Below are 21,002 nucleotides of genomic sequence, written 5' to 3'. Positions count from 1 at the left end.
GAAACTGGACTTCAGATTAGGACAGAGGTGAGGGGTAGTGGTGCATGTATAAAATGGTTATTTCAGAACATCTCCCATTCTGGAGAGGGAGCTCAACAGAGGGCTTGGGCCACAGAAAGCATATGTAGGGACAGTTTCTTTTCCTGGGAAGACCAGTTTCTCTCCTTTGGGCTGAATTTCCACCCCACCAACCACCCTTCCCAAGATTGATTAGTAGGAAAAGACAGACACTGGATGGAGCTTTTCAGAGCATTTATTTTTTTCTGAATGCTAGGCAGGGAGTGGGGAGTAGCTGCGCAGGGCATGCTAGTGGTGTGTGCTGGCTTGGATGGAGAGGCAGGAGCAGGGGCTTGCGTGTGGGGAGCACATGGGGGATGGGGAACACATCTGTAAGGTGGCTGCACTACACGGAAGTATGGCTGGAATAGCTACAAGGGTAGCTGCAGGGAGCAAGGGAGCAACTGCAAAGCATGGGAACCAATTTCCCGAAATCCACCCCATCCCTGGATCCCCTCTTTTCTCCCTTAAGTTAAAAAAAGTCCGTGAGGCAGCTTAGGTCAGGGGCTGTAAGGGTCAGAGGTTGTAGGGTGGATAGCAGAGTGCTCTGGCCAGCAGAGACAGGTTCTAGGTGGAAGGTGGCTCAGGCCTCTTCTGCTGTGGCATCAATGCCAGCATAAGTGAAATTCTCAAACAGCGACATGTTCACATAGGCCTGGGGGCAGAACAAGCTTTAGTGGGGGGTAAGGGTGAAGCCATATCTAGCTTCAAGCTCCTTGACTTTAATGCACTCGGGGCATTTGAACTGACACTGATTTGTTCCAGAGACTCAAGATGGTCTCATAGCCAAGGGTGGCCCTTACCAGCCCAGGGCAGTTCAGGCATCAGACACAGCTGGGTGTCTTAGCTGTGAGGCCCTTAACTCTATTGTTAGAGGAGGGTTTTCATGCACTTATCCAATGAACTGTTTGCTTATACATTCATTCATTTCCTTATTCATCTAGTCAAAGGCTATTTCGGGATGATTCACTCATTTATATGGTTATTTGATCATTCTTTCATCCTTAAGATAGTAATTTAATCATTGATTAATTTGTATGCGGTTTTTTCATATTTACTAATTTTGATTTTTTTCATTTCTATTTATTTGATCATTTATTCACATGCTTTGGTTATTGAATTGTGTATTTATTGATATAATTATTGTGTCATCCATCCACTGATTCTGTTCATTCATGCATGCAATTACTGTATCATCCATTCCCCTAGCCATCCATTTGGTTAGCTGACCATTCAGGCATTTTGCTCTGGTTCTGTGCCAGATGAGGAGAGGTGTCCCAGGTGAGCATGGGCTGATGGCCTCAGGAGAGGCGCACAGGCAAGCAGGCTAGAACCTGGCACTTGGGGAGGGGTATTCTGCAGGGGATAAGCAGCATCCTTGGAAGAGTTTTGGAAGGGCCGAGTGTTTAACCCAGCAAAGGCTGGAGAAGAAGGCTGCATCCCGGGGTCCAGCCCAGTGTGGTGACAGCCCTAGCTGAGGAAGTCTGGACAGGTAGTGTGGCTGGTACCTATGAGAGGGTGCTCTGGGGAGCTACTGCCCCCACCCCAGTCTCCTCACCTTCCTGGCTTCTAGCATTCGGCCCAACTGCAGTGCGATCTGGGCAAAGGGGGGTCGCTCATAGGGACGGTCCCGCCAGCACTGACGCATGAGCTCATACCTGTCGACAGGGGCATTACTGCAATGAGGGTGTCAGGGCCAACTGGGGTGATGGGTCACAGAGCTCAAAGTTGACCACTCATCACGGAGATTGGGTCACAGAGATCAAAGTTGAGGCCATTGTTAATAGAAATGGGGTCATAGTGTTTGGGGCTGGAGTGACTCACACTTCATCATCACAGTTTCGGGGCTGCTCCATGCGGTAACCCTGAGGCAGCTTTTCGTAGAGCTCAGCACAGGTCATACCACAGTAGGGTGTGCCTCCTGCAGGAGGGGACAAGTTCCTTTCAATCCAGGGCCCATATGGGTTAAGGTGGGGCACTCTGGGGAATGGGGGCTGAAGACTCACCAAGGCTCACTATCTCCCAGAGAAGGACCCCAAATGACCAGCTGTAATGAGAAGCATACCCTCAGTTACTTCTGGGCTGGAGGCCTAGAAGTTTAGTCTTCATAAACCTGAGATATGCAGTCCCTCCCAGTCCTGTGTATGGCTACTCAGTAAGCACCTGGCCTTGGCCAGCTGTTGTCTGCTCCACTGAAGCTCCTTCACAGTCATCCATGCCCAGGCTCAGCATAATTATAGCCAACATTTTTTTTTTTTTTTTTTGAGATAGAGCCTCGAGCTGTTGCCATGGGTAGAGTGCCATGGCATCACAGCTCACAGCAACCTCCAACTCCTGGGCTCAAGGGATTCTCCTGCCTCTGCCTCCCAAGTAACTGGGACTATAGGCGCCCGCCATAACGCCTGACTATTTTTTGGTTGCATTGTTGTTTGGGGGGCCTGGGCTGGATTCAAACCCACCAGCTCAGGTGTATGTGGCTGGCGCCTTAGCTGCTTGAGCCACAGGCGCTGAACCTATAGCCAACATTTTTCTGAGCACTAACTAAAGTCCAGGCATTGATCATTTAATATACATGTTAGTTCATTTGGCCCTCACACCAACCCTGTGCTATAGGCTCTATTATTATCCCCATTTTACACTGGGGCACTGAGAGCTTAGCCGGTAAGTGACAGAACAGGAATTCAAACCCAGGCAGGTAAGCATCAGGCCTGAGCAGGGAGAGAGTTCAGGTGGGTGCAGGAAATTTAGGGAGTCTTAGGGGCAGAAGCAGGAAGTAGGTGTGTTATGGTTGGAGGAGTGGTCAGTGTGGTGGACAGGGGGCTAGACAGGCCAGGCCAGGCCAAAGGGCTTAGGCAAGGGGCAGAGTGGCTCAGAGTTAGGGCTGAAAGGTTGGGCAGGTTCAGACAGAAGTGGGCATTCCTGGAGAGGGAGGTGGAGTGTGCCAAGGTGGCCACCCTAGTGTGGGGAGCCTTGGTGGTCAAATCTTGGTAAGATCCTCAGGTGGACATGGCCCTGCCCTTCAGAGAGGAAGGTGGGAGCATTTCTATAGGGGTCTCTCCATCTACATCAGGAATTAATTACCCACAAGTGTCCCCAATCCTCTCCAAGTCACCCCCCCATCTCTGACACAAACACAAACCTAACTATCCCTACCCCAATCTTATCCCTGAAACGCTTTCCAAGACAAAACCTCCTTCCAGCTAGCCCTTCACCTTCCCTGGGCACTGCCAAGGTATGCTCCAGACACACTGGTATTACACCTGGAACACACCCCAGAGACAAAGCCGTGCCTCAGACTACCTGAGCCATTTCTGAGATGTGTCTGGGTTATTCCTGTGTGACCAGTGGAAGCTAGGTCCCTTGCACCTCCACACCCCACACTCACACATCACTCTTGGTGGTATAGACGCTGTAGTTCAGAGACTCAATGGCCATCCAGCGCACGGGGAGACGCCCCTGGCAGAGAATAGGTTTGAGGGGTCAAGTGTGGTGGAAGTGCCTATTTGGGGGTTCTGGGCAGCAGGCCAGGCACAGGCCCTGAGGGGGAGGGTTGAATCTTACCATTGTCTTCTTCACATAAACCTCCTCCCCCCGAGAAAGGCCAAAGTCTGCAATCTTAGAGGCCAGGTTCTCTCCGACCAGCACATTTCGGGCAGCTAGGTCCCTGTGGATGAACTGCAGGCAAGGTCAGCAGTCAGAGAAGACTGGGGGATGAGGAACCCAGGACAATGGGGCCAGTCAGGGGTTTGGTCCCATCATCAGGTCTTCATGGGCACCCTGGTCCCATCATCAGGTCTTCATGGGCACCCTGAGTACCCTGCTCTTGTTCTACTCAATCCTAGATCAGCCTGAGAAATCACAGTGTTGGCTCTCATGCCCTCATTCTGGGGCCATAGCCAAGTTCAGGCTGCATCCCTCTTCCTGAGGTGATGGTGGCCACATGGCATTTACACTCTTTCCATTCCCCCTACCCCCTCTCATCTCACCTCTTCCCCCCTCTCAGTCCTGCACCTTCCTCAGAGCCTCTTCTCCATCACTCTTCCCTTGTCACTGGCCCATCCCTCTGCTTTCAAGGATACCCAAAGCCTTACTATCCTTAACGTGCCTTGTGTTCCCCCAGGCAGTTGTTCTCTCCTCCTTGCCCTCAGGCACAGTGTTTTCAGACCCAGGTTTGGGCCTCCACCCATCCTCCTGTCTGATGGCTCTCACTTGCCCCCGGTCATCAGGCACCATCTGCAGGGTGACAGTGCACAGACTTCTGTTCCAGCCCTGGCTCTCCCTTGAGCAATGCGCTGGCACCTGGAACTGCTCACTTCACACCCCTCCTGACCTGCCTCTTGCCCTTGCTCCCTTCTCACTGTACTCGTACTTGGCCTCTCACTAGGATCGGAACCAGGGCCACATCCTTCCTTCTCACTATTCCTCAGTCCCCTCAACTTCCCCTTACACAAACACAGTCCTAACTATCACTACCCCAATCCTACCCCTGAAACACTTTCCAAGACAAAATCTCCTTCCAGCTAGCCCTCCACCTTCCCCGGGCACTGCCAGGGTATGCTACAGACATACCTGTGTTATACCTGGAACACACCCTAAAGACCAAGCCATGCTTCAGAATACCTGAGCCTTCCCCCTCACCCTTCCACCACCCTCCCTGCTCACATACCTGCTTCTCACTCAGGTACTGCATGCCATTGGCAGCATCACTGGCAAAACGAAGCAGCTGCCGGGAGCTGAGGGTGGAGGCTGTGCCGTGCTCTCGAGCAAAAGCTGGGTCAGTCTCCAGGACCCGACTCTTACGCAGGAAATCCAGCAGGTTCCCATAGGGGGCATACTCAATTGCAATGTACAAGTAACCTGGGTGGTGAGGAGATACATGGTGACAATTTGTATACAGGCAGCCTGGGCTGAGAGCAGGTGCCCAAGGGAAATAGACAGGGACCCTGACACATAAGGGAGAACCAAGAGGGACATGCCAGTCACCTGCAGCCCCCAGCAAGCTACCAACATGGTGGAGGTGATGGCAGATAGTGGGGGTTTGGAAGGAGAGGTAGTAGATAAGTTGGGGGCTCACCTCGGTTTTCACAGGCCCCCAAAAGGTTGATGATGTTGGGGTGATGCCCCAATTTGCACAGAACTTCCAGTTCTCCCGCAAAGTCACGATGGTCATTTTCAGAGGCATACTCTGTGTAGAGAATCCAGTATCACTTTTGCCAGAAATAACTCTGGAGAAAGGGCATGCGATGATGAGGGTGGGGGTCAATGGCTGGAGAGAGCTGGGGGAGGGCAGGAGCTGGGATGTGTGGGACAAAGGAGAGGGCCAGGGTCAGGGGACCTTTCAGCATCTTGATGGCTGCGTTCATCTTGAGCCCATCCTTCTTTATCATGGCCCGGATGACCTGGCCAAAGTTTCCCTCCCCGATGAGGTCCTCAAAGGTGATGTCCTCCCATTCCAGCACTGGGTAGTTCAAGGGCTCTGGCTGCGGTTTGGGTCGCCGGGTCAGTGTCAAGGTGCCTGAGCTGAACTGCAGGATTGTCTCCTCGCCCTTCACAGAATGGGACAAGTAGACAGTCCACACAGGAGACATGGGGGCAGGAGAGGATGCAGACAGGCACAAAAAAAGGATCCAGTGGTTAGAAAAATGGACAGAGGGTGCCCTGATGGTTCCAGGGACAGACACAGAATCTTAGGATAGAGCCACAGGTGGGCCACTGGGTCAGATGTCCACAGAGAGAAAGGCAGAGCTGCAGCCTGGGGATCTGGTGTGTGGGGCTCTAGAAGGCAGATGGAGGGCTTGCAGGCCATGTTGCGAGAAGCCATGAGAGAAGGATGATTATTTCTGACATTTCAAACAGAAAAGGATGGGGATAAGCTGTGCAGTGGGGCTTCCCAGGACTGTGCTACTCTCAAACCTAGGCTTCTCTGTCACCAAGGAGGCTGCGGAAAGGATCTCAGTCTTGGCTGGGCTGCAGATGAGGTACCTTGACTGAGCACACAACACACACTAAACCCAAGGCACTGGGAGCCAGTGGAGGGGTCTGCTTCCCCTTCTGATGCCCCTCTGACGCAGCATCAGAGATTACCCTGTCCACACACTTGGCATCCCCACAGCTCTCAAGCCAAACCAGGACCTGAATAGAGCAAGACCACAACAGAGAGGAACGTCCAGTTCTCGCAGCTGAGTAGAAGGTGGGTTACCTGGGTAGGGCTGAGGGCAAGAAAAGGAAATCGCTGAACAAGACCAAAGGGGTTGCCATATGAGACCTGGAAGAGGGGTGAAGACAGGCCTGTGGAGGGGCTCCCTAAGTGCACCAAAACATAGGCAAGGCCTGAGGACATGGTGCGCACACATTCACATGAAGCATAGACAGCTGAAAGCACACACCAGAGTGCACGTATGTGTAAGTGAATCCACACAGGTGCACGGACACACACGTGCATCCAGGACACATGCATATACAGGGGCACCCACAAGGGGACCCATATGTGCCTGAATTATGATGATATGTGACTGCTTTCCCATCTCTTGCCCCCAACATCTGTACCCATCACCCTCCCCCACCACAGCAATGATGGCTTCTGTGTGCACTGACGTCAGAGGAAGGGCCAACACTGGAACAAAGAGGCCAGTTGAATCTCTGAGTGGAGTTTTTAAAGGCATAGCAGAGACACCAGCCTTGAACACTAGTCTTTCTATTGCAAGGGCCAGCCCTTGAGAAAGAAGAGACTTTTTTTATTTTTTAATGCCAAAGATGGGCTGTAAATATCAAAAATCCATCCCTGGAGGACCAAAGGTTGTGAGTGACAACAGGGAGGGAGACCCCAGAAGTGACAGGACCTGGGGCAGGGGTAAGACCAGATGGAAGGATGTGACAAGATGAGGTAACAATGGGTCTTCTCCCCCTGGCTGTAAGTGTTGGCCTGAGGACGGAAGGGACAAGGGCTACAGGAGGTTGAGAACTCTGGCAGATTTACAGGGCAGCCAGGAGGAGTGGAGTCTGGTGTTCTTTGATCAGAAGCAAGGGTGAGGCTGCATAATTTCAGAGCAAGAGAAACAGTTGTCTGAGGGGTCTGAGGGCCACAGAATGGGCCTTCTGCAGGGCATAGGGAAACCCTGGAGATCTTATGTTTCCCAAAAGAGGCCCTGGGATTTGTAAGGGTGGTGGTTGGGATGAGGAGCTCATGGCATGAGTGGCCTAAAAGCAGGAGGCCTGCTGCTGAGGGCCAGCAGGCTGAGGATGTCTGCCAAGCATGTGTGTAGACAGAGGCCAGCATGGATGCAGGTGCCCCTCTGTGGCATCACCTAGGCTTAGATCACATCTAGGGAGAAGGAAGCAGGAGAGGAAAACACAAGTAGACCAGGTCTAAGTCTCACTGGCCCTGGTGAAATATAGACATAACTGAGTTATTCTGAACTGGGAATGTTAAATATTTCACCCCTAACGTAAGTGGGCTCATGAGCTGAGTTCAGTTCTAAAGAAATAAAGAAAATTATATTTTGCACCTTTGAGTATGTGAGTGTAGCTTGATACCTGCAACACAGATATGCAATGTGTGAGCGAGCGTGCGTGCACACACACACACACACGGTATGTAAGTACCCACACATATGTTGGGGAAACATGCATGCACAAGGGGCTGTACACATGCACCCGGGGCGGGCATGGGCCACTGACCGATCCTGATTGGTAGGTGAAGGTGCGTCTCCGGTGCAGGCAGCTTCTGCGGATGCACACCAGGGTGAGGAGCGCGGCCAGGATGGTGAGGCAGGTGGCAGACACGGATCCCACCACAGCTAGGATCAGCTGCTGATCCAGGCCCTCCTCTGCTGCCCGGCTCTCTTGGACTGGGCCTTCACCCTGTAGCCCTGGACACAGTAAGAGGGGCAGCTTGTGGGGATTGCCTGGGTCAGGGAACCCAGAGGCCACCATGTAGTCACATAGAGGGAGAGGTCAAAGATCCCAGTACAGGACTCATGAAGGTCACTTAGGCCACATGGAGAAAGGGCCCAGGGGTGCCACAGGCGTCACACAATTTTCTCAGCCCTAATACAGTGGGTCACAAGAAGGGAAGAGTCAGAGTCCCCAGTACAGGGCTGTATCACTTGTTGGGAGGGGTCTGGGGTACCCTGGCTCTACCAGGGGTCATGTGGAGAGAGCATACTGAGGCCAACCTCAGGCCCAGGAGTCCTGGGGGCCTTGCCCTCTCACCGTTGCCCAGGGTTGCCTCTTCCACCATGTTGCTCCAGTCACCTAGACCCTGAACACTGGCACGCACGCGGAAGAGGTAGCGTGTGCTGGCATTGAGGCCACGGACAATGGTGCCTGTCTCCTCAGGCCTGTCCACGTCCATCCACAGCGGGTCTCCTGCGCCTCCAGCCACCTGCACCTCTACGATGTACTTGGATATATGCCCAGCCGGAGCCTCTGGGCGCTGCCACATCAGCTGGATCTCCGTGTCTGAGAGGGCCTGGGCCTGGAGGTTTCGGGGGGCTGGAGGCCCTGGGAAGAGGGGGGCAGGAAGATAGGACTCAGACAGGACCAGGCTATGTAGCTGTGGGGCAGACACGTCTGCTTTGTGGACCCCAGGAAAGGAGCCATGCTGCCAACCTCCTCCTTCCCTTCCATCCCCAGGCCACCCTCACCCCCAAGCTTCTGCTCCCCCTTGCTCTCCTTGTATCCTAAGTCCTCCCCACATCTCTCCATACTGTGTCCCCATCCACATGCTCCTGGTGACCTATGGCCTCCCTGGTATCCTGTATCCTCTCTGCATGTCACATCCTTGCTGGGCTCATGTCTGCCTGATACCTCAGGTGTGTCCTGTGTCCTCTCCATGCCTACCCAGTCTCTCCAGGTCTCATGAGTGCCTGTGTCCCATGTCCTCCCCTTCTCCAGCCCAGACATACCACTGGGGGGCAGATGCACATGTGCGGGGGGCGAGGCGGGCCCCAGGAGAGTGCAGTGGTAGAGCCGCACATCCAGCTGGTAGTGGGCACCAGGTGTGAGGCCAGCCAGGAGGACAGTGCGGGCCTTGGGGGATGAGACGTTCTCCCGCCGCTCCTGTCCCTGTGCCCCGTCCCACAGGCGCAGCAGGAAACCGTCACCCACCAGTGGCCCGGGCACCGAGGGCAAGGACCAGCTCACTCGTAGTCGATCAGGGCCCTCCACATGCCAGCCCTCCAGCCATGGCTGTAAAGAGGGCTCTGGGGCCAGAGGTCAGAGGTCAGAACTGTCCAATGGGTCCTCAGGGCTGGATAGGACAATGATCCCCAGTGGACAGCCTCTAAGGGGAAAGGCAAGAGCCCTTTGGGGGACAGGAGATAAACCCCTGGGGTGACAGGAACGGATGACTCTTGTCCACTCACCAGGACAGTCTGTGGTCATGAGGGTGGGAGGCCCCCAGGTCCCCTCTCCCCCTTCCCCTGGGCGGCTCAGCTGCACACGGACACTGTATCCTGTCCTCGGCCTCAGGTTCATTAATGTCACGTTTTCACTGGGGTCCACTGGGGATGGGGTATACAGTACACATCATTCAGTCCCCTTCAGCTTTGCTCTTCTTGCACTATCCACCCGTCATTTCCACTCCCCTATGCTCTGTTACCCAGCACCTCTGAGCCATCCTGGTTCCCTCCCACTCACCCACAATGGCTGACCAAGCCATGGTGCTGTCCTGTGGCCGGTAATGCAGACGGACAGAGGAGATGGGTCCATCCCCAGAGAACGAGACCAGTGGGGAGACCACAAGCTGGCGGCTTTGCTTGGCCAGGAGCTGAGGTGCATCCAGGGGCACTGGGGGCACTGCCAGGAGAGTGGGGGTGAGGCATGGCCACACTGCCTATTGAGGCCTCAAGGAAAGGAGGGGCTCTGCAGTGGGCTTCAAAAACACCTTTGCGCTTTGTTTGGAGCTGAGGGCTTCAGGGAGACAAAGTTCAGCAGATGACCAGAGTAGCCAGGGCCCAGGGAGGACAGAGTTTTGGCCAGGGATTTGGCAATAGGACATGAATGTATTGTCGCAGCTACTCAGGAGGCTGAAGCAGAAGCCTCCTGGAGATGAGACAGGGCTTGGGCTGTGTACTCTGCCCACATAGCATGTGGGTAGACAGGGGTTGGAACCCAGGGTAGGGGAACAACCTGGGTGTCACTCTGGTCTCTGCCCCTCCCTTCATCATTCACGCTCTCTTAATTAAAAAAAAAAAAAAAAGTGCAGTGACAAAGCACCTGCTCTAGCCAATGCCTTATTGCACAGCCTCTGATTCTCATAGCTACTCTTCAGATAGGGCTCATTACCCACATAATGAAAACGCTCAATACCATTGACTGGCTTGTCTGAGGTCACACAGTGATGGCGAGATAAAGCCAGAGTTTGAACTAGGTCTCTCTAACCAGGCAACCTCAAATCAATTGGTTCTACTCCAAAACAGCTTTCAAGTTTCTTCCTGGCTTCCCCACTCCATGGTCACTGTTCCTGTCCTAGCCTCAGTTTCTCCAGATTAGTGCATTAATGCCTTGACCGGTTCCTTTGCCTCTTCCAAATATTTACCAGACTGACTTTCCTTTTTTCTTTCCTGTTTTTTTTTTTTAAAGAACTAGAGTCTCGTTCTGTTGTCCAGGCTAGACTGCAGTGGCATCATCATAGCTCAGGAGTTCTTGAACTCCTGAACTTGAGGGATTCTTCTGCTTCAGCCTCCTGAGTAGCTGGGAGTACAGGTGTGCAACACCACGCCAGGCTAATTTTTAGAAATTTTTTTTGTAAAAACGGGGTCTTGCTATGTTGCCCAAACTTGTCTTGAACTCCTGCCTTAAGTGATCCTTCTCCCTGAACCTCTCCAAATGCTGGGATTACAGATATCACCCAGTATGCCAGCCCAGACTGACTTTCTAGAAAGAAAGGAAGGGAGGGAAGGAGGAAGGTGGGCAAGCCTAATGCAGAATTGTAGCTGAGGAGGTGTCAGGCAGCAATGAGCATGCCATGGGGAGATGCTGATGTGGGGGGAGGCAAAGGTCCAGTTTGGGTCCCAAGGAGCCCATTGGTGCCTACAGCTCATGTGGGAGTTGCCAGAGAATAATCAAAATCTTGGGAGGGCGGCACCTATGGCTCAAAGGAGTAGGGCGCCGGCCCCATATGCTGGAGGTGGCGGGTTCAAACCCAGCCCCGGCCAAAAAAAAAAAAAAAAAAGATGACATTTAAAATAACAATAATTGTCAGCATATATTGAGCACACACCCTGGGTCAGGCACCGTGCTAAATGCTTAAATGCATCCTCTAATTTGATCTTCATAGCAACCTTATCAACTAAGTGCTAATATCCCCATTTTAAAGAAAGAGAAACCAACTAAAAGAGGTTAGTAACTTGCTGTAGGTGATGGAGCAAGGAACTTGTGAAGAGAGTATTCAAACCCAGGTAGTCGGAGTCCAATACCTGGGGAGAGTGAGCAGAGAAAGGTGAAGGGTGGATCCAGATGGGGATGGGGGAAGGTGAGGCTCCGGGAGGCAGAGTGGGACAGTGAGAAAGAGGAATGCAAGGGGTGCTCTTGTAGGAAGAGGAGGGGGTCAGAAGCAGGGACAGCAGCTGAGGGTTGAGGGGTGTCAGTCATGTGAGTGGCCGAGGCTTGCGGTGCTGGAGAGGGTGAAGGGGCATCCAGACTGGGGTGGGATGCTCTGCTCTGGGACTAGTGGTTCCCTACTAGTCTCCTGGAAGACTCCTGGGCATGCACTGCCCCTGGGGAGTGAAGCCAGTCACCCTGTGAGATCCACAGCACTATGCACTCCCCTGGGAGACTCAAACTTGTGTGTGTGCGGTGGTTGAGGGGCAGCATGGCTAGGCAGGAGGGAGGATGAGGCTGGGAAGTGCCCAGTTTCTGTAGCAGAGGATGTCCTTTCCACATGGGACTATGGCTCTAGCCTTGACACTGACTGGCCTGACCTCTAGTTGACCACATCCCTCTTTGTGTGGTGCTAGGCCATGACCTTAGATGCCTTTGCCTTCCCACGAGGATCCCTAGTCTGAGCAGCATCAGAGTGCCGACTTGGCTGACCTTTGACATTGACCTTGAAACGCCGGCTGTCTTGGCCACCAGATGTGGACACGCGGCACTCCCAGAATCCACTGTCCCCAAGAGCCAAGCGGGGCACCTCGAACTCAGCGGTGGTCCTATCTGGCTCCACGATCGCCTTGGTGGACTGAGAGGGGAGACAGGGGCAGATCACAGAGAGTGAATTCCCCTGTAGCAGGTATACATATGTCTGTCTCACCAACCAGTCCAACCTCATTTGAGCATGGTCAGGCCAATGGGAGGAGCCTGCAGAAAGTTCTGAGGGGTTGGGGATCAACTGTGAAGCTGAGAGGATGGGAGGCTGGTGGGTCAGGGGTGATCGGGGCTGACCAAGAGCACAGTGCCATCTGGCTTGCGCAGCTCCATGCTGCCCCGTACTGGGAAGGGGTTCCCGGCAGCTGCACAGTTGATACGGGGCATTGTCTCTAAGTTGAAATCCAGTTCTGAGGCCATGTTGAGGATCTGGGGGATCCGGTCTAGAGAAAGACAGACCGACACTTATTCTGGAGCTCCCACAGGGCAGGCATGTGACCATCATAGTGACCTTAATTCTGTGTTCTTCTTCCCAGTGGGGACACCACTATTTACCTTGATGCTCCAGCCTGAAAGCTATCAGAGCCCTCCAGCACCCTTAGCCCAAAGCCCCATCAGTGCGGAGTCTGCCTCCTACCCCCTTCCAGTTCCTAATGCTCCCTAAAACCTACCGGCAGGCCCCTCAGCACCCTCAAATGCCAGCACACTAGCTCGGGCCTCATCATTTCTGGTTCTTAGCTATAGACTCCTCCAGGGTCTCCTGCTTCCACTCTCCAGCCAGTGGCTAAGTGCCCTTTCTCAAACTCAAATCTCACTCACTACCCTGTGTCTCTTCAACAATTCCCTCTTGCCCCTATCCTATTAAGTGCAAAGCCTGAGTCCTCAGCCCATGTTCTTTCCCCAGCCATCTCTCTCCTGTCCTTCATCTCCAATCTCCAATCACAGATTGCAGCTCCTTCCAGAACCCTCCCTGACCCTCCCAGGCCAGTCAGGTTGTCCTCTGAGCTCCCATGCCCTCTGGACTATTGCTCATCAGGTCAGGATGGCTGAGGGGTGAGAACTCCCACCAGAATATGGCTCCCTGAGGGCAGGACTTGGACATTACAGGGAGAGGAGGGGTGAGTCTCTTCCAAGCCAGGAGGATGTGTTGGAGGAAGGCTGACTCATCTTGAGGGGTTTCAGAGACCCTGGTGCTCATACCTGACTTTTCACAGTATACTCCATGCCACCCAGAAGGACAGACACAGCCACTGAACCGGTCACAAGTGCCGCCATTCTGACACTGGCACTGGAGGCGGCAATCAGCCCCAAAATGACCAGGGGCACAGGCTGGGAACAAAGGAGGTATGATTATGGGGGCCTGGGGCAACAGCAAGGAGGGCCCACGTGGGCCACTGGTTAGGTGAGCCCACCTAAGCCTGTAAGTCAGAGTCAGAGTGAAGGGCCTGGGTCAAGCTTGTGGCCAGCTCTCCTGATCAGGGCCAGGGAGTAGTCCATACCTTCCTGGCATTGGCTTCCTCTCCAGCCAGACCCACAAGAACAGCCGTAGGGGTCAGGGAGGCAGAATGTGAGGCCACGGCAGCCTGATGTACCTGGGCACTGCTCCTGACAGCTCTGCCCAAAACGGCCCTCTCTGCAGGCTAGAAAGAGCGTGAGTGACAGGGTCCAGGATCTGCCTGGCACCCTCACTCTCCAAGCTCCATTCCCATGGTTCTAGGGTCCTCCCCCAGCTAGCCATCCTCTCCTGCAGAGGTTCTAGCTTTCCTTCTCCTTACCCTGCTCACAGCGGGTACCAGTGAATCCGGGAGGGCACACACACTCGCCATCATGGTCATGGCAGACACCTCCATGCAGGCAGCCTGGGCATTCCTTAGCACAGCCTGGTCCCCAGCGCCCAGCCCCACAACCTGGAGGAAAGTGTTTTCAGCAGCTGACCTTCACCCACCTGGCCACTGCCACTGAGGACTGGGGAGCTCTGGGGACCTAAGGGATCCAGGGACCCACAAGAAGTACCTATAGGGGTCCCAGCCTCCCATACCACCCATGACCTCTGTCCTCTGTTTCTGACCCCGGACTATGAGCCGAAAGAATGCACTGCCCAGGGGGCTGGCTTCCAGGTAGGTGGCACTGTAAATGCCACTTGATGATGGCTGCACATTTGGGAGCTGCAGCAGGAACCGTCCATCCCCAGCCTCATGCCAGTCCAGGGTGTAGAAGTAGGATCCTAGGGTAGATGAATGGGACAGGGCCCTCAGCATAATGTGAGGGCCTGTGTCAGTTCCCTCTGTCTGTCCCTGCCCACATCACATCAGTGGGTCCCATGCACAGTGATCAGACCTGAGAGGCACCATGAGAGCCTAGCACATAGTCCGAGAGCTCGAAAGCACCCTCTTCTTCATGTTCAACTAACTACCCAGTAAAGCACAAGTCCTGTTCAGTCTATCTCTTCATCTCCTAAGCCAGTCCCCTGTTATCCTAGTCCACTGGCACTTCCTGGTCCTAGCTACCTTGGTAAGTAGGCTCTCTGCACAATAGATCCTCTCTAACTTCCTGTTTCAGCTCCCAGTTCTCCCCAGCCCTCAGGACAAATCTAATTTAGCACCTCATTCTCACCAATTCTGTTCCTCTGAGCCTTCAACCCCACACTTCTCCAAAACCCAACCCTCTTGCCTTTGCTCCTACCAGCCCCCCTCCTAGAATGCCTTCCTTCTGTCCATGCCCGGTTTCTTTGTGGTCTCACTTTTCCTGAGCATAGTTCAGGTACCATCTACTCTGAGGTCTCTCCCTGAGCCTCTCCCTCCAGGACCTGCAGACCCCTTATCAGATGGGTGTTCCACCTGCAGGAATCTTTGGGGACACACGGGAAAACAACTCCTGGAATGGGGTAGCCAAACAAAGGGTTTGATCAGGCCAGGACTGAGGGCAGGCCTGGGGCTGAGATCCTACAGGTCTGCCCAGCCTTATTATGTGTCTGCATTGAGGATGTAGGCTGGACAGAGCTTTGGAGGAGGCCAGATTTTCCCTGCCTGTGTGGGCACTTTGTTAACAGTTCTCTGCCTCCTCAGGGGATGCTGCTCTCTGCCAGTGGGGGCATGTGACAACACCTGCTAACTCCCAGAGCACGAAGATGAGGGTTTAATATAGTGCTCATCTGAGAGTCAGATGGAAGGCGGTAACTGAGGTAGCCTCCTGGTCCCCTGAATAGGGTAGGAGGGCAGCTCAGAGCTAGAGATGAGATGGGTTCAGATGTGTCCCATGGGACCTGGTCCACGACAGAGGAGGGGCCTTAGAAGTTGACCAGGAGGTAAAGATGACCAGGTAAAAGATGTACCAGGGTGATGGGTGTGTAAGGGGCCAAAGCTGAGTGTGCTGAGGGCAAAGGAGCTTCAGCATCAGAACTCTGGGTCTGCCTGCGGGCTGGTCCAAACGCCTTTCTCACCGTTGCTCTTCCAGATCACATCTGTCTGCTTCTCCTTGTGTACACGTGCGGAAAGCACAGCTGTGTCGCCTTTGTTTACAGTGTGCGTGACCCTGTCTGGGAGCAGGTGGGCTGCGGGGTGGAGGGTGGAGTCAGCGGCTGGGGGCACAGTCGCCTGCCGGGCCGTTCCCCCTACCCCGACCCCGCCGGCCATACTCACCGCCGGGGCTGTTGTGTACGTAGATAACACGCGCGCGTCGAGCCCCGGCACCGCCCACGCAGGAGAAGACGCCCACCAGGTCCGAGGGCTTGGAGAAGCCGCGCAGCGTGACCTGGTGCGAGCCGTTGCGCGCCAGGCGCAGGGGCTGCCCGGGCGGCAGGGTGCGCACTATGCGGTTGTCCTTCTCCAGCAGTAGCGGCGAGCCCCAGGCGTCGGTGCCCCGCCCCGCCCCGGCCTCTCCCGACACGCAGGTCAGGAAGAAGCGCTGGGGATCTGTGAGGCGCAGGTTGGCCAGCAGCGTCAGGTCCACAGCCGCCCCTGGGGCCAGGGCACCAGTGACTTCATCGTGGGCAGGCACAGCCAAAGAGCCATCTCACCCCCTAGTCCTCTGGTCCTCTGACCGTGCTGCTCTGAGGAGGGTCCCCACCTTCACCCTTCTCCTTCCTCTGCCCTGTGCTCAAACCCCACAGGCCGGGCTCTATATTAGGCATTTCCACCCCCCAACCCTCTTCCATGTGCACTGGCCCCTTTCTCTCAAGTCTCTTCATCCCAAAAGAACAACAACAAAACCACAAACCCTTCTCTGGCTACGCATCCCTTTCCTCCTCCTGCCAGATGGCTTCCCTTTCAGCCCAGCTTTAGGAAAGAATGATCTATGCTCCCTGTCTCCGTTTCCTCTCTCTGTTCCTATCAGCCCTGTGTCTCTCAAATTCCCCTGCAAAGGTTGCCCTGAGCCACTTCTCTCCAGCTCCCCCCAGGAGGGTGCAGGCTAGGAGAGCCCTAGAGAACAAAGTGTTACCACCTACCACCAAGACGTAGAAATGTTTGGTGGGCTGGGATTGATGTGGAGAGGCCCAGCCCTGCAGCCAGCAGGTGGTAGAACAGACACACAACTTGCTTGGGGCCAGGCCCAGGGTCAGGGAGGGCACTCCAGGTAGGTCTTGGTCTTTGCCTTCCAAAGACCTCACTGCCTAGTTGGGGGGGACAGGCATAGACATATGTGCCAAAAGCAGGGTGCTGTGTGTTGGATCACAGAGAAGGGGCCCATAACCCCACATGGGGTAGGCAGGTAGATGAAGAGATGTTTCCTGGGAGATAAAACTAGAGCGGGGCACAATGGGATGTGGACAACGGGGAGGGAGAGAGAGAGCAGGAGTAGGGAAAAGGTGTTTTAGACAGAGGGAACAACCTGGGTAAAGGCCTGGAGTGAAAATACCATGGTACGGGGAGGCAGCTGCCCACATTTGGTTGGTTGGAACACCAAATAGGAGGCCAAGAGTGAGAGTATGCAGGTAGAATCAGAGTCCAGGCCAGCCCATACTGTGGTCAGCCCTGAGGGCTTGCCTCAGCTCCTGAGCAACCCCCTTTCTCTGTCCCTGTTGGCTAACTGTTAGGTAATTAAGTGCCACTTAGCTTATCAGTTAACATTCTTTAAAAGGCTACCAAGAGTAAATGCAGCCAACACTTTCTGACCCCATCTTCACCCCTCTTCCTTGGATCCTCAGCACCCTCCAGTGAAGCTGTCGTTCTTTCCATTGAGGGAGGAGGGTCATGACAATTGTTCTACAGGCTTCCTTGGGCAAGCTCATCTACTCCGTTGGCTTTAACCATCACCTCTGCCTCAGTGACTTGGGGACAGCCTTTCAGCCCTGACCTGAATTTCCATCAGCTTTTCCAAACCTGTTCCTCTCCTGTGCTTCCTGATTCAGCGGACAGCACCCTCCACCTGAGACACCAACTATGGAGTCATCTCATACTCCCGCTGTCATAATAATTAATGTTTATTGGATGTCAATTATGTGCCTAGCACTTTATTGATGTTCTCCCATTTTACCATCCTTACTACCTAGGAAGGTGGTTGTGATTATCCCTATTTTATAGCCAGGAAAGAAAAGCTCAGGGAAGTTAAGCTGGCAGAGCCAGGTTGTCTAACCCTGAAGTCCACACCTCTGAGCATTATGGTGGCTACCCTAATCAGTCACAGAATTCCACACGCTATTTCCTAAAAGCTTCTACACTTCATCCCCATTTACCAAGCCTGTCTTGGTTCAGCCCTCATCCCTACTCACCTGGACCATTCTAGCCACACCCTCTCCTTTGCCAATTCATCCTCCAAAGAGATCCATCTAAGACTCACAAGTCTGACCTCATGACTCTCTTTCCTACAACCTTTCATGGCTCCCCATTAGGATGATGCCCTGAAGATAATGTGCATGTTCTCAAGTCCCTGGCTGTTCCCGCCCACCCCTCCTACAGTGTTCCCATGGGCACCTTCTTTCCTGTACACTTTCAGGCCCCTGATAATTGCATTTATTGTTCTGGCCTCCTGGAATGAAGAAGATCATGCTCTTAGTGAAATCTTTCTTAGCTCCATTTTCATTTGTTACGTGAGGCTGGCTCTTCCTCAAAGCTCTGTTAGAGCTCCTCCTGTCTCTGTCTGTTTAGCCCTCTTTCCATATCCTGCTTTCTGTACTAGACCCTGAGCTACCCTAATGCAGCCTCTGTGTTCTAATCTCCCAACTAGTGTGGACTGAAGGCGTCAGCTTCCTCTTACTCAGACGCCCTTATCTAGTGCCAGGCACAGTGCTAATGCTCTGCCTGCATCCTCATTTAAACCCCATGACAACTGTAGGAGGTGAGTGTCACTCAATGTCATTGTAGAGGTCTGGAGGTTGCTAGCCTCTCAGCACTTAGCACAACTTCTGGAATATTTTTGGTGCTTAATAAATGTTTGTCCAATGAATAATTGAATGGATCTAACACACGGACCCTGTGATCACCCACTGAGGACTTCACAGTGCCAGTGGGCCCTAATGCTTCCTGTGGTCCTAAGATCCACCACGGTCAGCCCCCCTTCCCCCATTCCCACTGCAGGGATTTCTAACATATGCCTGATCTCACTTTCTAGTAGATCAAAGTGATGATGAGGGTTGAATTCTTTTTTCTTCAGCTTTCTTTATTACATATAAAATTTACCAGCACACAGTTCAGTGTTATTAAATACATTCATAACATTGTGCACCATCAGCACCATTCATCTCCATCTCTCTGTAAATCTTGTAAAACCGAGACTCTGTACCCATTAAACATAGCCCTTTCCTCTCTCCCTCCAGCCTATGGCAACCACCATGCTCCTTTCTCTCTTTAGGATAGGATAGAGTTTCTTAGGGGCAAATCAGGGACTTGAGGCCTAGAAACTGGGTGTGGGCTTAGGGAAGACTTACCTACTTGAGAAGCAAGGAAGAGGATGGGGAACAGGAAAGGGGGCCCCAGCCAGACCATACTCCGGAGGCTGCCCCAGGCCAGCCAGGACGAGCCTGGCCTGGGGTCAGTTGCTGTGGGTCTGAGTGCTCCGCCTGTGCTGGTCAGTGTGTGTTGGTGCTGGGGAGGAAGAGGAAATGAGGTGGCTTGGATGGGAGGGGTGGCAGAGGAGAGGGATGGGAGGAGCCTCCGGTTTGGCCCCCTGCAAGGTGGAGATGGGTGTGGCCTATAGGGTCCTGGAATGGGGTCACTTGCAGTGGGGGGAGGGTTATGATAAGGACAAACCTAGGGACTCTCGGACTGATTTTTCCCATCTTGTTTCCCTTTAATCCTCAGTCTCGCTGGCACATAGGAGGCAGGAGGAGTCAGGAAAGGGAGGAAGCCAGGGGCTTCCGTCTATTGAGGAGGGATTGGGGGAGGACATTGTTCTGGGGTCTACCCTCCCCCCAGCACATACATGGCCCACATCACTCCTCGTTTGTGTGCTGCAGGACACAGAAAGTTACATGGGCTTCCTAGAAAGCAGTTCACAGGTGTAGCATAAAGATCTTCATGGCTCTAGAATGCATATGCTAGAAGGAACACAGGCCAACCAAGAGCCTTCAAGTCTATCTCATGCACCTTTCTCACTCTGCAGATGGAAAAACTGAGTCCTGCAGTGTTTAAGGGCACCCTGAGGTTATGGCAAGGCTGGTGCTTGAACTTCCTGCTTGGTCCTAGCTTTCTCAGTGCTGGTCTTTCCAGAAGGGCACACACAAAAAGAATCTAGGGAACATGCAGGGAGTGGGACTGTTGCATAGATAAGCCCTCAGCTTAAGTTGCTAATGGAGGCTTCAGCTTATTGCCTGCCAAATGTCATTCATTTTGCAGCAAGCCCATGCCTACCCTGGGCACTGGGACAGCAAAAGTCTTCCTACTCACTATTGACAGCTGATGACAACCTGGGAGCAGTCCTAGATTCTTGGCAAAGCCTTCAAAGCTTTATGGATCTTGCCTTTGCTGCCTTTCCCAGGCTTATCTTCCACCGCCCTGGCACCCACTGCTTCACCTCTTGCCACCACTGGTAACTGACCGCAGTTGCCAGACCAGAACATGGCCACTAGGTAAAGCATGTCCTTGGGAGGTCCTTCGGGGTGGGGGTGGGGGGATGGCCAGGCTCACCCGGTTAATTTGTGACTCCTCTGGCCTGGAATGGAATGGTTGGGATGGGATGATACCTAGTGCCAGCTTAGGTGACTTAGGTCTGGAAGTCCAAACCTTCCCTCTGGGATGGGGACATCGTTCCAGAGTTTGTTGTGGATATGGGCTTCATTCTCTGGATACCCCAGGCTCGAATTCACTTTCCTGGGGAAACTGGGTTCCTGTAGCTTAGTTGAACTGATTTAGGCCCGGAGCTTTTCTGAAGGTCTCCGAAAAATCACAGGAGAGGCTTTGACTCCTAGAATAGCATGAGAAAGGATTAGGGGAAGACCTCCTGACCCCATGAGGGCCACAGACACTCAAATTCCTTGGTCTGAGGCTGGAAAGAGCTTTCTGGACAAGGCTCTGTGCTGGAGTGGGAGTGGGACCAGAGTGAGTGGTTGATGCCTTATATATCAACTCATCTTGGTGCCAGGACCTTGAATCTGGGATGAGAAAGAAACTGGAAATGCAGTGGCACATGCCTATAATCTCAGCACTGTGGGAGGCTAAGGAGGGTGGATCGCCTGAGTTCAGGAGTTGGAGAACAGCCTAAGCAATAGTGAGTTTCCTTCTCTACTAAAAGTAGAAAAACTAGCTGGGTATTGTGGCAGGCACCTGTAGTCCCAGCTACTTGGGAGGCTGAAGCAACAGGATTCAAGTTTGAGGTTGGTGTGAGCTATGATGCCTGGGCACTCTAACAAGGGTGAGAGAGTGAGACTCTGTCTCAAAAAAAAAAAAAATACTGGGGCCATTTGTGTGGCAGGACTGTAGGCAGAG

The 21,002-nt window shown here is 53.5% G+C and overlaps 1 protein-coding gene across 4 annotated transcripts; it reads right to left on the bottom strand.

Annotated features, from left to right (window-relative positions):
- Positions 1-235: 235 nt before the first annotated feature.
- TIE1 (tyrosine kinase with immunoglobulin like and EGF like domains 1) lies at positions 236-19,178 on the bottom strand. 4 transcript variants are annotated; one of them, XM_053575841.1, is made up of 24 exons: positions 19,007-19,178; positions 15,783-16,100; positions 15,584-15,694; positions 14,213-14,368; positions 13,920-14,051; positions 13,644-13,784; positions 13,345-13,473; positions 12,442-12,587; positions 12,094-12,238; positions 9,697-9,855; positions 9,423-9,560; positions 8,964-9,260; positions 8,269-8,559; positions 7,735-7,925; positions 5,393-5,603; positions 5,132-5,242; positions 4,724-4,914; positions 4,163-4,290; positions 3,619-3,721; positions 3,443-3,513; positions 2,064-2,104; positions 1,882-1,978; positions 1,616-1,715; positions 236-712 (listed from the first exon to the last, which is right to left on the bottom strand). In XM_053575841.1, the coding sequence occupies exons 1-24, from the start codon at positions 19,062-19,064 to the stop codon at positions 641-643; spliced, it is 3,537 nt and encodes a 1,178-aa protein (XP_053431816.1). In that variant the 5' UTR covers positions 19,065-19,178; the 3' UTR covers positions 236-640. The 4 variants fall into 4 exon arrangements, 3 of the variants coding, with proteins under 3 accessions (XP_053431816.1, XP_053431817.1, XP_053431818.1); XM_053575842.1 differs by lacking the exon at positions 4,163-4,290 and having other exon boundaries at positions 3,619-3,732; XM_053575843.1 differs by lacking the exon at positions 8,964-9,260.
- Between the last annotated feature and the right edge of the window lie 1,824 nt (positions 19,179-21,002).

The sequence above is a fragment of the Nycticebus coucang genome, chromosome 22, assembly GCF_027406575.1.
Source record: "Nycticebus coucang isolate mNycCou1 chromosome 22, mNycCou1.pri, whole genome shotgun sequence".
Taxonomy (NCBI): Eukaryota; Metazoa; Chordata; class Mammalia; order Primates; family Lorisidae; genus Nycticebus; species Nycticebus coucang.
This window is presented reverse-complemented; position numbering and strand designations above follow the sequence as displayed.